At 36.9% G+C, this 13231-nt stretch overlaps 2 protein-coding genes across 2 annotated transcripts; both read right to left on the bottom strand.

Annotated features, from left to right (window-relative positions):
* Nucleotides 1–4200: 4200 nt before the first annotated feature.
* Nucleotides 4201–4556, bottom strand: LOC102144389 (keratin-associated protein 21-2-like). The gene has a single exon (XM_005549481.3). It carries the CDS (start codon nt 4489–4491, stop codon nt 4201–4203), a length of 291 nt encoding a protein of 96 aa, XP_005549538.3. The 5' UTR covers nt 4492–4556.
* A 7660-nt stretch (nt 4557–12216) lies between these two features.
* LOC102122989 (keratin-associated protein 21-1) lies at nt 12217–12851 on the bottom strand. The gene has a single exon (XM_005548840.4). The coding sequence runs from the start codon at nt 12792–12794 to the stop codon at nt 12537–12539; it is 258 nt and encodes an 85-aa protein (XP_005548897.3). The 5' UTR covers nt 12795–12851; the 3' UTR covers nt 12217–12536.
* Nucleotides 12852–13231: the final 380 nt, after the last annotated feature.

Below are 13231 nucleotides of genomic sequence, written 5' to 3'. Positions count from 1 at the left end.
TGTCAATGTAACATATGACCCTAGAACTTTTACATCCTGACAGGAGGAGCCAGGACACATCATCGATTTCATGATTCGTGCAAAATAGGTTTAATACCTAGTATGTGCAAATCACCCCACTCAGTTGAAAATGAGAGGACCTGGTCTTTTCATAGCTATAGCATATGCCTTAAATAAACATATTATTATAGGTTTTTCAGTTTTATTGAGGATCCATGATTTTTGTCATGCAGGCATTGTCTTGAGCCAATTACAAATCTCTAAGAACAGTTTCTATCCATTAGCCAGTCATCTGAACACATGATTCCAAAGATACATTTTACACAGGAAGGCTCTAGGAAGGGTTAGGCTGTTGATGTTTGAAAATGCAATCAATAAAATGAGTTTGACCCATTACTTTGACTAGCTTGCTAATTACTAATTCCTTCGTAGGTGATTTCATTGGAACCCAATGCTGCTGTACACAGAAACTCCTCAATATTTCATGTTACAGAGTTTCTATGAATTCAAATAGCCATGGATATAATATTCTGATAATATGTATTTACTTCTGGAGAAATTCCTTAACAAATATTAATCACCTCTAGATATTTATTTAGTTCAAACTAGAACAACAACAAATGAGTATCCTTTATGATAACAGCTGTTGAATTTTAAATTCCTTTTAATCTTTTTATTTTAATCAAAATTAAAACATGAAAGAGGTAGGTAGCATACTATAGATACTGAGGTGGAAAAAAGTTTAGGAAACTTACTAAAGGCACATATGAAGCACAAGTATGTATTCTTCTTTGCTGTGCTGCATACAATCAGTACATTGTTATTTGCTATTGTCACTCTATTGTGTAATAGAGCACCAATATTTATTTTGAAACAAATACATACAGAGATATATCAATGCCATATTTGTGGATTGAACTCAATATTGTTAAGATGTTCATTCTCCCAGAATGGATCTATGGATTCAACTCTATCCCCATCAAAATCTAAGCATGATATATATGTAGATATTAACAAACTGACTTGAATGTTCAGATGGAAAGGCAAAATAACTAGAAGAGCCAACATATTTTATTTAATTTGGAATTTGGAATTGACACATAATAATTGTACACATTTATGGTGTAAAATGTGATGTTTCAATGCACATATATATAATATAATGACCTCCTTTCCTCATCATCGGGTGCTTAAATACTTACTGTAACAGGGATGTCATTATTTCGTGTGGTTATCCATTTCACTGTGTAATTACTCTGTTATAAAATTCCCCATATGCTTTAGGGTCTCTCATTTTTTTTCATTGTCAATTGGGGTCCTAGATAAAATTTATTTAAATGTTTTGTACCCAGGGCACTCCCACCAAATATGGCTGCTAGTGCCTCTCACCTGTTCATTTTCACTCGAGAATAGTGTGTCCTTGAAGTTCATTGGAATGGCTGGCTTCCTAATCTCTGCTGATGTGCAGGTATGTTATCCCGGTTATCCAAGACAACCACACCTCTTACCGGGTAATTTAGAGAACAGAAGAAGAAGTGTGTGGTAATCATTTTCCATTACGCATAACAAATTATCACCAAAATAGCAGCTTAAAACAACATCCACTATTTATCTCAGTTTTCGTAGATCAGAAGTCTAAGCACAACCTAGCTAGGATCTTGCCTCAAGGTCTCACATCATTGCAATTAAGGTGTCAGCCAGGACATCTGCAAAATCTCTTTGCCATGTAACTTGAATTGCCAGATTTCGTAAGTATGCCCCAAATATTGCATAAAACATACTTATACTAAAAAGACATACATTTTTAATCTGAAATTTACATTGATTTATTTTGTGTTTTATCTGCTAACCCTAAACATAATGTAATCACAGAAGAGATATCCCATCATCTTTAGTAAGATTAGAGACAAGTTATAGGTCCTTCCCACACTCAATGAGAGTAAACCACACAAGCGTACGGTTATTGGGGGCCATCTGAGAACAGCAACAATTCACACCTGCAATTTTTTTTCTTTTTGGCTCAACTGTGATTACATTTCTCCCAGGAGAGATAATGGCTGTAGCAATAACATTCCAATATGTGAACTTTTTAATTTATATAAACTTAAAGGGCACAAGTGCAATTTTGTTTCACAGATATATTGCATAGTAGTAAAGTCTGGGTTTTTATTGTATTCATCACTCAAATAATGTACATTTTACCCACTAAATATTTATTTTTTTCTTCCCTGCCTAGAAGGATATTTCTTTCTTCTATGATTGGTCAACTTCTATTCATCCTTCATATTTCAGCTAGAAATTTGTCTCTTTTTCAGAAAATTCCCTCATCCTTCTTTCTACTTTTTCTTAGTCCTGGCTCTTCTTCTGATTTATTCCCCTGTACTTCTCAAATACTTCTGTGTGTAACTGTTTTATAGCAATACTCCAATCTTTGTAGCCTGTGGTCTTGTATGCCTTTCCTATGCTTTTGGAAAGCAAGGATGAAATATTTTACTTCACTGTTCATAGTACATAATGAAATGTGTTTTATTAGGAGCTCAATAAATATTTGATAAATGAGACTTCACGGTTATCTAATTTAGAAGTGATTCTACACCTTCAAGAAAACAATCTCTTCATCCATGGCCTTTTGCCCTACCTCTTCTCAAGACTTCAATTTTTTTTCAAGAATCAAGGGTGTCTGGGAAAAGAATTTATTTGACCATGGGTGGCTGAATCTTGACTTCAGTTCTGACTGCCTTTTTATATCCCAAATGAGTATTAGATTTCTGCAGCCAGACATATTACAATTGGCCCCTCCTTCCAGATATAGAAACATAAAAGTTCTCATTCTGTATTTTTTTTTATATCAGCATCACCATTTTCACAATCAAGTTTCAAAGCACAAATCACTTTCTTTAGTATCCTAGATTAGAATGGAGGTAAAAATGGATACATAAGATCAGTTAATTCCATACCTCTTTCTGACTTTGTAACTTCCTCCTAGAATAACTCTTAACAGTAAGAGAGAGAGCCAACCGAGGTTTAAATACGTCCAAAAACAGAGCGCCTAATGAGGAAGTAATTCTTGTTTCAGATGCTGTCACATATTAAAAAGAGATCTTGTGTTGAGGAATTTATGTCATTGTTACACATTCAATCTAATTAGTTTCTCAACAACAACACAGGGCACATCTGCAAAACTAGTCTTACTAATTTTGCAATACCAGTCCTGAAGATATATAACTATATATACGACCCCAAATTCCCCACAATTCTAAGTGCTAAGGAAAAAATATATACTTTGTAGATATTATCTTCCCCAGATGTTTCTCCTTTTTCTTTCTCTATTGAAGTCTAAGATTTTACAGGTTCTACCTTCACCAAGTCTCTGATGTTCATCTGTTTTTTTTCATTATCTACACTGAAGTGCAGATCTCTTTAACCAGTATCCAAATCGTTATTATACTTACATTTTAACCTTTCTGTCTCTTCCATTCCAACCCATTTTTGTGCCATTAGCATTTTCCTAAAGCAGGCTTTTCTGTAGCATTCTGTGTGTGTGTGTGCGTGTGCGCGGGCACGCACATATATTGATGAGTGCGTTATTGCTCATTAATGTGGAAAAAATGGATAGACCCAGAGTCATGAAACACAAATACTTAAGAACAAACCCTTAATGAAAATGAATTAAGAACAGAAGACTCAGCCAAAAAGCAGCCATTTTTTCAGGGACTATATTTAAAATACGTGACATCTAGTATGTCACAGGCATGGACCAAGCAGAATGGAAAGCACAATTAGAAAGAGCAGCTTAGCATCAGCCCACTGAATCTTTGAAGACATCATAGAAATAAATATAAGATAAAAGTGTAAGTCAATAGCATGCCTGAAACAAAAAAAAAATAGAAAAACTTGTTAGGACCAATGAAACATGTTTATTTGGAAATAGTTACAATATAGAAACATAAAATAAGAAGGTAGTAGGTTTACATTTGGACCATGGCCAGAGTTAGGTCTTCTGTCTTCCAGAAACATCATGGGGTAACTCAGGCCCCCACAATAGTAAGCAGGATTTCATAAGATGATCTGTTTTGTGCAGGTTCTGACTGCTCTCTATTCCGTAGAATCTGGAATTCCGTAGATGGAATTGTAGGACATTGAAACAGAAATGGCCTTGAAATGGTCCTTTTAGAAGAAAAGGTCCACAGCAGTTATTTTCTAGCAGCAAGAATAACATCTTCTATAGCAAAATGGCCGGTAGCCACAGCAACTAGAGCTAGAGCCGTAGCCAGAGCCGTATCCACAACCATAGTTGGAGCCATATCCACAGCCATAGCCAGAGCCATAACCACAGCCGTAGCCAGAGCCATAACCACAGCCATAGCCAGAGCCATAGCCACAGCCGTAGCCAGAGCCATAGCCACAGCCGTAGCCAGAGCCATAGCCACAGCCGTAGCCAGAGCCATAGCCACAGCTACCACATGAGTTTCTGTAGTAGTTGCAACACATGGTGTCTAGAGATGGGTGTTTAGTAGTTCAGTAGAGAAGCAGGTGGGCGATTCTGAAGTCTGAATGTCATCTTCTGCCCTGAGACCTTTATATACAACCAGAAGTGGGTGGAGCACACAACACAGACTCTGTGGCCTCATTACAACAGCAATTTACATTTTTAAAAAGTTCATCATTCTAAGGACAATGAGTGTTTCAGGTAATTATGACCAGGATTTGCCCCTAGCCAGCCATGAGAATTGTAAAGAAACAGCTGTAACCCGCACATGGAATAAGCATGCCTTGTGGAGTGTAATCAAACCTAATTTAGATTTTTTTACTCCAGGGGCTATTATCTCTTCTCTACTTCCAGGTACACACATACCTGTGCACTGGGAGATGTCCCAGCATTTTCCATCTCAGTAATCAACAAGAAATTCCCAGACTAGAGTTGAGAAGCAAACAGCAAAGGCACAAAATGAGGCATTCTTAGGTTACACTTGCAAGAAAGTAGATGGAGCCCATGCAGGATGGCCACTGCAGTGGTGGCTAGAGCAAGAGACAGGTGAGGCAAAGATCTGAAGTGATGTAAAACAGAGGTCTGATACAATATAGTAAAATAAAAGCAACAGGATTTTGCCCAATGCACCATAATCTACCCTAAGATTTCTTGGAACTTTTCAGTGTGTTACTTTCTTTGAAACATCTTGCCTACTTCATCAAATTTTTTTTAACTTTTATCTTAGGTTCAGGGGTACATGTGCAGGTTTGTTATATATGTAAACTCGTATCTCAGGAGTTTGTTGTACAGATTATTTCATCACCCAGGTACTAAGCCTAGTATTCAAAAGTTATTTTTTCTCATTCTCTCCCTCCTCCCACCCTCCCCCTTCAAGTAGGCCCCTGTGTGTTGTTCCCCTCTTTGTGCCCATGTGTTCTCATCATTTAGCTCCCACTTATAAGTGAGAACTTCCAGTATTTGGTTTTCTGTTCTTTCATTAGTTTACTGCTAAGGATGATAGCCTCAGCTCCATCCATGTTTCTGCAAAGGACATGATTTTGTTCTTTTTTGTGGCTGCATAGTATTCCATGGTGTATATGTACCATGTTTTCTTTGTCCAGCCTACCATTGATGGAAATTTAAGTTGATTCCGTGTCTTTGCTACTGACTTCCAATTTTTACCTGCCAAAATCCTGTTGATCCTTCAAAGCACAGCTTAGGCTACATCTCCTATGAAAGCATTCCTGGGCATTCACAATAAGTGTTAAGCATCACTCCACCATTCTTCTAGGGATCTATTTGCTCAATTCTATTATGGTCCTCAATATGTTATACTGGCACACTCTTATTTTATTTATCTGATTCCCTCAGATGATTGTGAGTTATTTATGGTCAATAACTTTGTCTTTATTTTCTGTGAATCTAACAAACTAGGGACACTCACTAACTTAAATGAAAGTCTATGAGATTTCTTCCAGCGGTAAATGTTTTTATTTTAAATTAGAGGATGTTATATGAGAAAGATAACAATAATAAGTATTATTATTTATATTTCCCTTTGTAGTTTTCTCTACATCCTCACCAATGTCTGTTATGTTTTGTCATTTCAATAACAGCCATTCTCAGTGGTATAAGATGATGTCTCTGGGATTTTAATTTGCATTTCTGTGATGGTTAGCAATGTTGAGCATGTCTATTTGCCGATGATATGATCTTAAATAAAGAAAAACCTAACAACTTTACCAAAAAATGTTACCGAATTCATTTATCAAAACTTATTGTATACACAACATTATATGTAGAGTATTGTATATGTGTATAATATATATACAAGAATATAGTAACCAAAGCAGTATGGTAGTGGTATAAATATAGATATATAGGTCATTGAAAAAGAAGAGAGAACCTGGAAATAAAGCCATATATTTATAGCCAGCTGTTCTTTGACTAAGTCAACGAGAAAATACATTGGGGAAAGGACGCCCTCTTCAATAAACGATGCTGGGAAAATTGGATTGCTATATGCAGACGAATGAAATTGGACCCCATCTCTCACCATACACAAAAATCAACTCAAGATGTAATAAAGACTGCAATGTAAGACCTGAAACAATAAAAATACTGGAAGAAAACCTAGGGAAAACTCTTCTGAACATTGGTCAAGGCAAATAATCCATGACTAATACTTCAAAAGTATGCAACAAAAACAAAAATAGATGAATGGGACTTAATTAAACTAAAAAGCTTCTGCACAGCAAAAGAAATAATTAACAAAGTGAACAGACAACCTGAAGAATGGGAGAAAATATTTGCAAACTATGCATCTGACAGGGGCTAATATTCAGAATGTACAAGAAACTCAAACACTTTAACAATAACCACCAAAAAAAAAACACAAATAATTTCGTGAAAAAAGTGGACAAAGAACATGAATAGACATTTTCCAAAGTAGACATCCTGTTATAATTTTTGAGTCACATTTACATTTATTACTTTGTTTGATTCTTATGAAAACAACGTAAAGTAAGAAGTTGTGTTTTTGTTATTTTCCAGCTTTATTGAGGCATAATGGACAAAGACAATCATATAAGCTAAAGTTATACGACATGATGATTTGATATACATAAATACTGAGAAATGATTGATACAATCAAGTAAGTTAACACAATAATCACATAAATAGCATTTTTATTTTGTTTTGTGGTGAGAACAATTAAGATCTACCCTTTCTGCAAATTTCAAGTATACAATGCAGTATTGCTAACTATAGTTAGTTACCATGAGGTAAATTGTATCTCCAGAACTTATTCTTCTTGTAACTGAAGATTTGTACTCTTAAACTAACATCTTCCCATTTCTTCCACCTCCTCGACCCCTTGGCAACCACTATTCCACTCTGTTTTTGAGTTCTACTTTTTTAGATTCCACATATTAGTAAGATTACTCAGCATTTGTCTTTCTCTGGCTGACTTGTCACTTAGCATAATGTCTTCCATGTTTATCTATGCTGTTGCAAATGGCAGGATTTCTTTCCTTTTTATAATATTCCATTACAAATATACACCACAATTTATTTTTTCCTTCACCCGTTAGTGAACAGTTAGGTTGTTTCCGTGTCTTGGCTATTGTAAATAGTGCTGCAACAAACATGGGAATGCATATATCTCTTTGAGCTACTGATTTTGTATCCTTCACATATCAACCGAGAAGTAGGGCTAAATCATGTGGTAGTTCTAATTTTCATTTTTTGAGGAACCTCCATATTGTTTTCCATAATGGCCATGTGAATTTATATTCCCATCAAAAACAGTGCACAAATGTTTTTTATGGCACTTCCTCTCCAACGCTTGTTATCTCTTATCTTTTTTATAATACCCATCACACCAGGTATGAGGTGATAGCTCACTGTGATTTTGATTTGCATTTCTCTGATGATTATTGATGTAAAGTAACTTCCATGTACCTATGGTTTTTGTTTTTACACACATCACAGATGTGAAAACAGAAGCCACAGGTAGTTGTCACTTGCCCAAGGACTCTCAGCTGTTTAGTGGTAGAATCAAATCGATTTAACCCCTGCAAGAATATTAAAGCTCAGGAAGGACCCATAAATTATTTTTTCCTTTAGGTTTTCAAATGGAAAATATGCACTTCATTTGACTAAAATTGCCAATATTTTGCAACTTTTGTCTTACACCTCTACCATCTGGATTTTCTTTCTTTGTGGTCTTTACAATCCTAGCCAAAATTCCTAAAACTCTATACCAGCTTCTAGTACTTTCATAATTTAACTTTCATGTGCAGAACTTTAATCAATGTGGAATTTCTTATGCATATAGTGTGAGGTAGGTATTTATATCTTTGTATCTAAACAGGTGGGACATTGATCAATCTCATTGCTGTGGTTTCAATGTTTGCCCCCTTCAAAACTCATGTTGCAACTTAATTGCCATTGGGAAGGTATTGGGAGGTAAGACCATTATGAGGTGTTTAGATTTTGAAGGCTCCACCCTCATAAATGGACTAAAACCATTATCACAGGAGCAAGTCTGTTATTGCGGGAATGGGTTCACCCCATCTTGCTCTCTCTCTTGCCCTCTCTTGGTCTTTCACCATGTGATGCCTTCTGCCATGTTTTGATGCAGCAGGAAGACCCTCACCACTTTGATACTGGATTTTCCAGCCACCAGAACTATGAGCTAATAAGTTTCTGTTTATTATAAATTACCCAGTCTCAGGTATTCTGTTGTAGCAGCACAAAACAAACTAAGGCACAGATTTACTGAATAAACTATCCCAGATGGAAAATTTGTGTATACAGGGACTTTGCTCCTCCCTGAAGTCTGCAGCACTGGCAACACTGGCCCTATTGCCTCAGGCTGACCTACTGCTTATACCTGGATAACCTGGTTAGACTTCCTAATCTTTGATAATGGCCTAACGTGACTTCTCTTTCTAGCCAGTGTCCTTACCTGGCCAGTTTGTTATGATTGGCCCTCTAAGACAACACTCTACAATAGAAATATACCATGAATCATATTGAGAAATTTAGATTTTCCAATGTCCACATTTTAAAAAGATAAAAAGAAACAGGTGAATTAATTTTATACCATATTATATTCACCCTAATGTCTCAAAATATTATCATTTAATATATAATAAATAATTTAAATGTATTTGATACTTTCATTCTTTTTTCTATTAAGTCTTTGATAACTACTGTGTATTTTACACTTACAGTGCATTTCATTTTGAACTATCCATATTTTGAGCGCTCAACAGCTGGCTAGTAGCACCATATCAGACAGTGCAGCTCACTCAAGAGACATGATAATTCTTTTATGGAAGTGGACACTGATTAAAATTTCACAGTGGAGCCTCCTACTCTTTCAATAAACTGACAGCTTATTTTCTTCTTTCCTTGAATTTGTTGGCCTTGAATTCCATTTTCCGTCTCTTGTAACTGACCAAATCTACCTCATCCTTTATGGTTCTCTTCCTATCATTCTTTGGAAACAATTTCTGACCCTTGTCGAGCCTTCTCTTTCCACATTCGGATTTAAGTTTCCCCCTTGAGCTCTTCTTGGTAACGCCATCATACCTGCAAGCATACCTGCTATGTATGATTTAGTATTTTGTGTCCCGCTGAAGATTTTGAATTCTTAGAAGGGACTATGTGTTTTATCTCTCTGTCTCCACACCAATCACATCACATAGCTGAAACATGAATCTTAATGTTTGTTAAATAACTAAAAGAACAAATTTTACAATTTAGATTTTACAATTTACATCCTCTACAATATGTAATAACATATTCCAAAAAAAGGACTTTTGTGTTTCTTTATGAAGGAGCTTTAAAGCTTAAATCATTTTCCGACCACAGAAAGTATTGTGAAATATAAATAGTTTTTCCTTCCCTCCATAATGTGATTACACATGTGAATTCACATATCCATTTTTCCCAACCTCCACCAAACAGGCCACACCTACACAAGTGTGCGCGCACACACACACACACACACACGAACCTTCTCTAATTTTATCATTTCTGTCTCTGTTACCATTATCACCATTTTCTCATTTCACACAAGCTGAATGTCTCAAAATTTTCTTAAACTGAGATAGCCACAATATTTCAGGTTTTGAAGATATGTTAAGTGTTATCCACTGCTTGCAATACTATAATAACCTCAGAGTTCCAGAAAGCACAGTTTGTCTGCAGATCTGACTCACAAATACTCCAGATGTGAAAGGTATCCTGCTCTTGGAAGAAACCCCGATTGTCCATCAGTTGGACAGATTCCATCCTGGATGTAGCCTTCCTCCTGGGCTGATATTGATTGTAGGGCTATCTTTCTTAGAGTCAGACATTTTGTGGGGTCACCCAGCTCCAGGGACCTCACAGAGCCAGACTTGGTGTAACGGTCCCTGGTGTGTGGATGAAACAGGGATACCATTATTACTGCTGACTGTAAGAAGTTTCTACTGAATCCAGAAGACTCTCTGTTGTAAGATTTAAATGATAGAGTTTGGATGGTCTAGAACTGGAGGAAAGGACACTAAAATCAGAATCCAAGAAGCAGTAAACACTCCACATCAGAAAGTCAGCCAGGAAACTAGAATAAACCCTTTAATCTCATTTTTATGACCACCCCAATCTAAAAAGAACTCTATTAAGATACTAGACCTTGCTCTTTTCTAACTGAAAACTGTGTCATCACCTTCATCATCTCCAAAACTTAATGAACTGCTCTCCCTCTTGGTACTTACTACTGTCCTTTTTAGTCTTTCTTTGCTGCTGAAAATGTTGTATTATGAGCTCAAATGTCACAATCTCAAAATACTTCCCTGAGCTGTCTCTCCAGTACTTCAAACATTCATCTCCTCTCCATTAAGCTACTTTATTCCCTCTATAGCAATTATCGGTCTGAATTTATCATAATTGGTTTTTGCTTTTTTTATTATTCTTTTTTTTTTTTTTTTTTTTTTTTTTTTTTTACGGAGTTTTCTCTTGTTGCCCAGGCTGGAGTGCAATGATGCGATCTTGGCTCACTGCAACTTCCGTCTCCCAGGTTCAAGTGGTTCTCGTGCCTCAGCCTCCCAAGTAGCTGGGATTACAGGCGCCCATCACCACGCCTGGCTAATTTTTGTGTTCTTAGTAGAGACGGGGTTTCGCCATCTTGGCCAGGCTGGTCTCGAACTCCTGACCTCAAGTGATCTGCCCACCTCAGCCTCCCAAGGTGCAGGGATTAACAGGCGTGAGACACTGCGCCCAGCTTATTTTTGTTTTAAACCTTCATCTGTTAGACTATAAACACTCTGAGAGCAGGACATTTGCTTATAATAATTTTTCTTCTGTGTCTTCAGTGTCTAGGATGGTGTCTATGCAAAACTATTTGTTAAGTGAATTAAATCACATTTCTCAACCTCCATGTAAGCAAACAAATATATTTGTGCTTTTGTCAGATGTAGATAAATTTGATAGTATACTTTTTTTTCTAACTTACCCTTTTTTAGGTTTTTATTCCTCATGCCTAACACTTGAGCCTGACTCAAAATTTTCAACAATCCTGGAAGTGATCTCTTCTATTGCATTACTTTTTTTTTCTTTTTTTTTTTTTCTTTTTTGAGATGGAGTCTCACTGTGTTACCCAAGCTGGAGTGCAGTGGCGCAATCTCAGCTCACTGCAACCTCTGCCTCCTGAGGGTTCAAGGAATTTTCCCATCTCCACCTCCTGAGTAGCTGGAATTACAGGCATGCGTCACCAAGCCCCGCTAATAATTTGTATTTTTAGTAGTGACAGGGTTTCACGATGTTGGCCAGGCTGGTCTCGAACTCCTGACCTCAGGTGATCCACCCACCTCGGCCTCCCAAAGTGATGAGATTACATTACTTCTTTAAGCACTCAGGCTATATCTCCTCCCTGAGACTTTTGTCATAACATCCTGAATTGGTGTCAATTCCCCTCCCTTTCCCCCTCCAGCTCCATTCTAGACACTCAGTGCCATTTCCAAAGCACAGTTCTGAAATAATCTGTGATTTGTGCTTGGGCATGTGAGAGCCTGAGCATGTGGGATATGAGAAGCAGGTAGAGAAGACATTATTTATGATGCAAGTATAAGAGGAAATAATTGCAGTATATCAAGGAAATACCTAAGGTTCAGCCAACATACTGTTAGCCCAATTTTCAAGAGATACTAAAACAACTCAAGAAAGGAGTAATTCATAAGCAAGTACACAAAGATTTTTAGAAATAAAGAACCATTTTTATTGCAAAAGATTGACTTCCCCAACTGTGGATGTTATGATCATTAACAGTCATTCTCTGCAGTCATAACAGAGAATCAGAGATTAAGGGAGCAAAAGATAACATTTGGAAAACAGTCAGATGACACCATGGATCCTATGGCCGTGATTTCATTCAAAGAAATGTGAGGCTAGAGGTCCAAAACTCTGTCAAGCATGTAATTCTTGGATATAGAAATCTTGGAGTATGAATCCTTGAATCAGCATTATCTTTAGACGTGTCGTTTTAGAAGCAAATGGTCGTCTGACAGTGATGTTTTAGCAGGAAGAATAGCATCTTCTAAAGCAAAATGGCTGGTAGCCACAGTAGCCAGAGCCAGAGCTGTATCCACAGCCATAGCCAGTTCCATAACCACAGCCATAACGGGAGCCAAACCGACAGCCATACCCACAGCCATAGCCAGTTCCATAGCCACAGTCATAGCCGGAGCCATAGCCGCACCCATAACCAGAGCCATAGCCACAGCCATAGCCGGAGCCATAGCCACAGGAGTTGCCATAGTAGTTGTAACACATGTTGTCAAGAGGAGAGGATTGAGATGGGTTTCAAGAAGATGCTTCTGAGGTGTGGATGTCTTCTGCTTCCCTGAGACCTTTATATACTGTCAGTAATTGCCAAAGCATACCATTCACTCCCTGACTTAGCCAACAAATATTTGAACAGCTATTATGTGCCAGTCACTGTTGACCATCAATTTATATTCCACATAAATTATAAGCATAATATTTTGCTTAAAATGAGCCAATTATTTTGGAGACTCTAGTTTCATTTCAGGAGCATCGTTTTAATCTGCTCTGCCAAAGAACTGTCTCGATGAAATCATGTGCCCAAATATAAAGCTAATACTGATTTTCAAAATCTCCTATCAGTAAATACATATCTTACATAACAAGTTTTGGGGGATCATAACAAAATTTTATCCATTTTTTCTCTCTCTCTTTTTTCCTAAAAT

This window comes from Macaca fascicularis, chromosome 3 (genome assembly GCF_037993035.2).
Source record: "Macaca fascicularis isolate 582-1 chromosome 3, T2T-MFA8v1.1".
Taxonomy (NCBI): domain Eukaryota; kingdom Metazoa; phylum Chordata; class Mammalia; order Primates; family Cercopithecidae; genus Macaca; species Macaca fascicularis.
The sequence above is the reverse complement of the archived record's forward strand: the minus strand, read 5'-3'. Positions and strand labels throughout refer to the sequence as shown.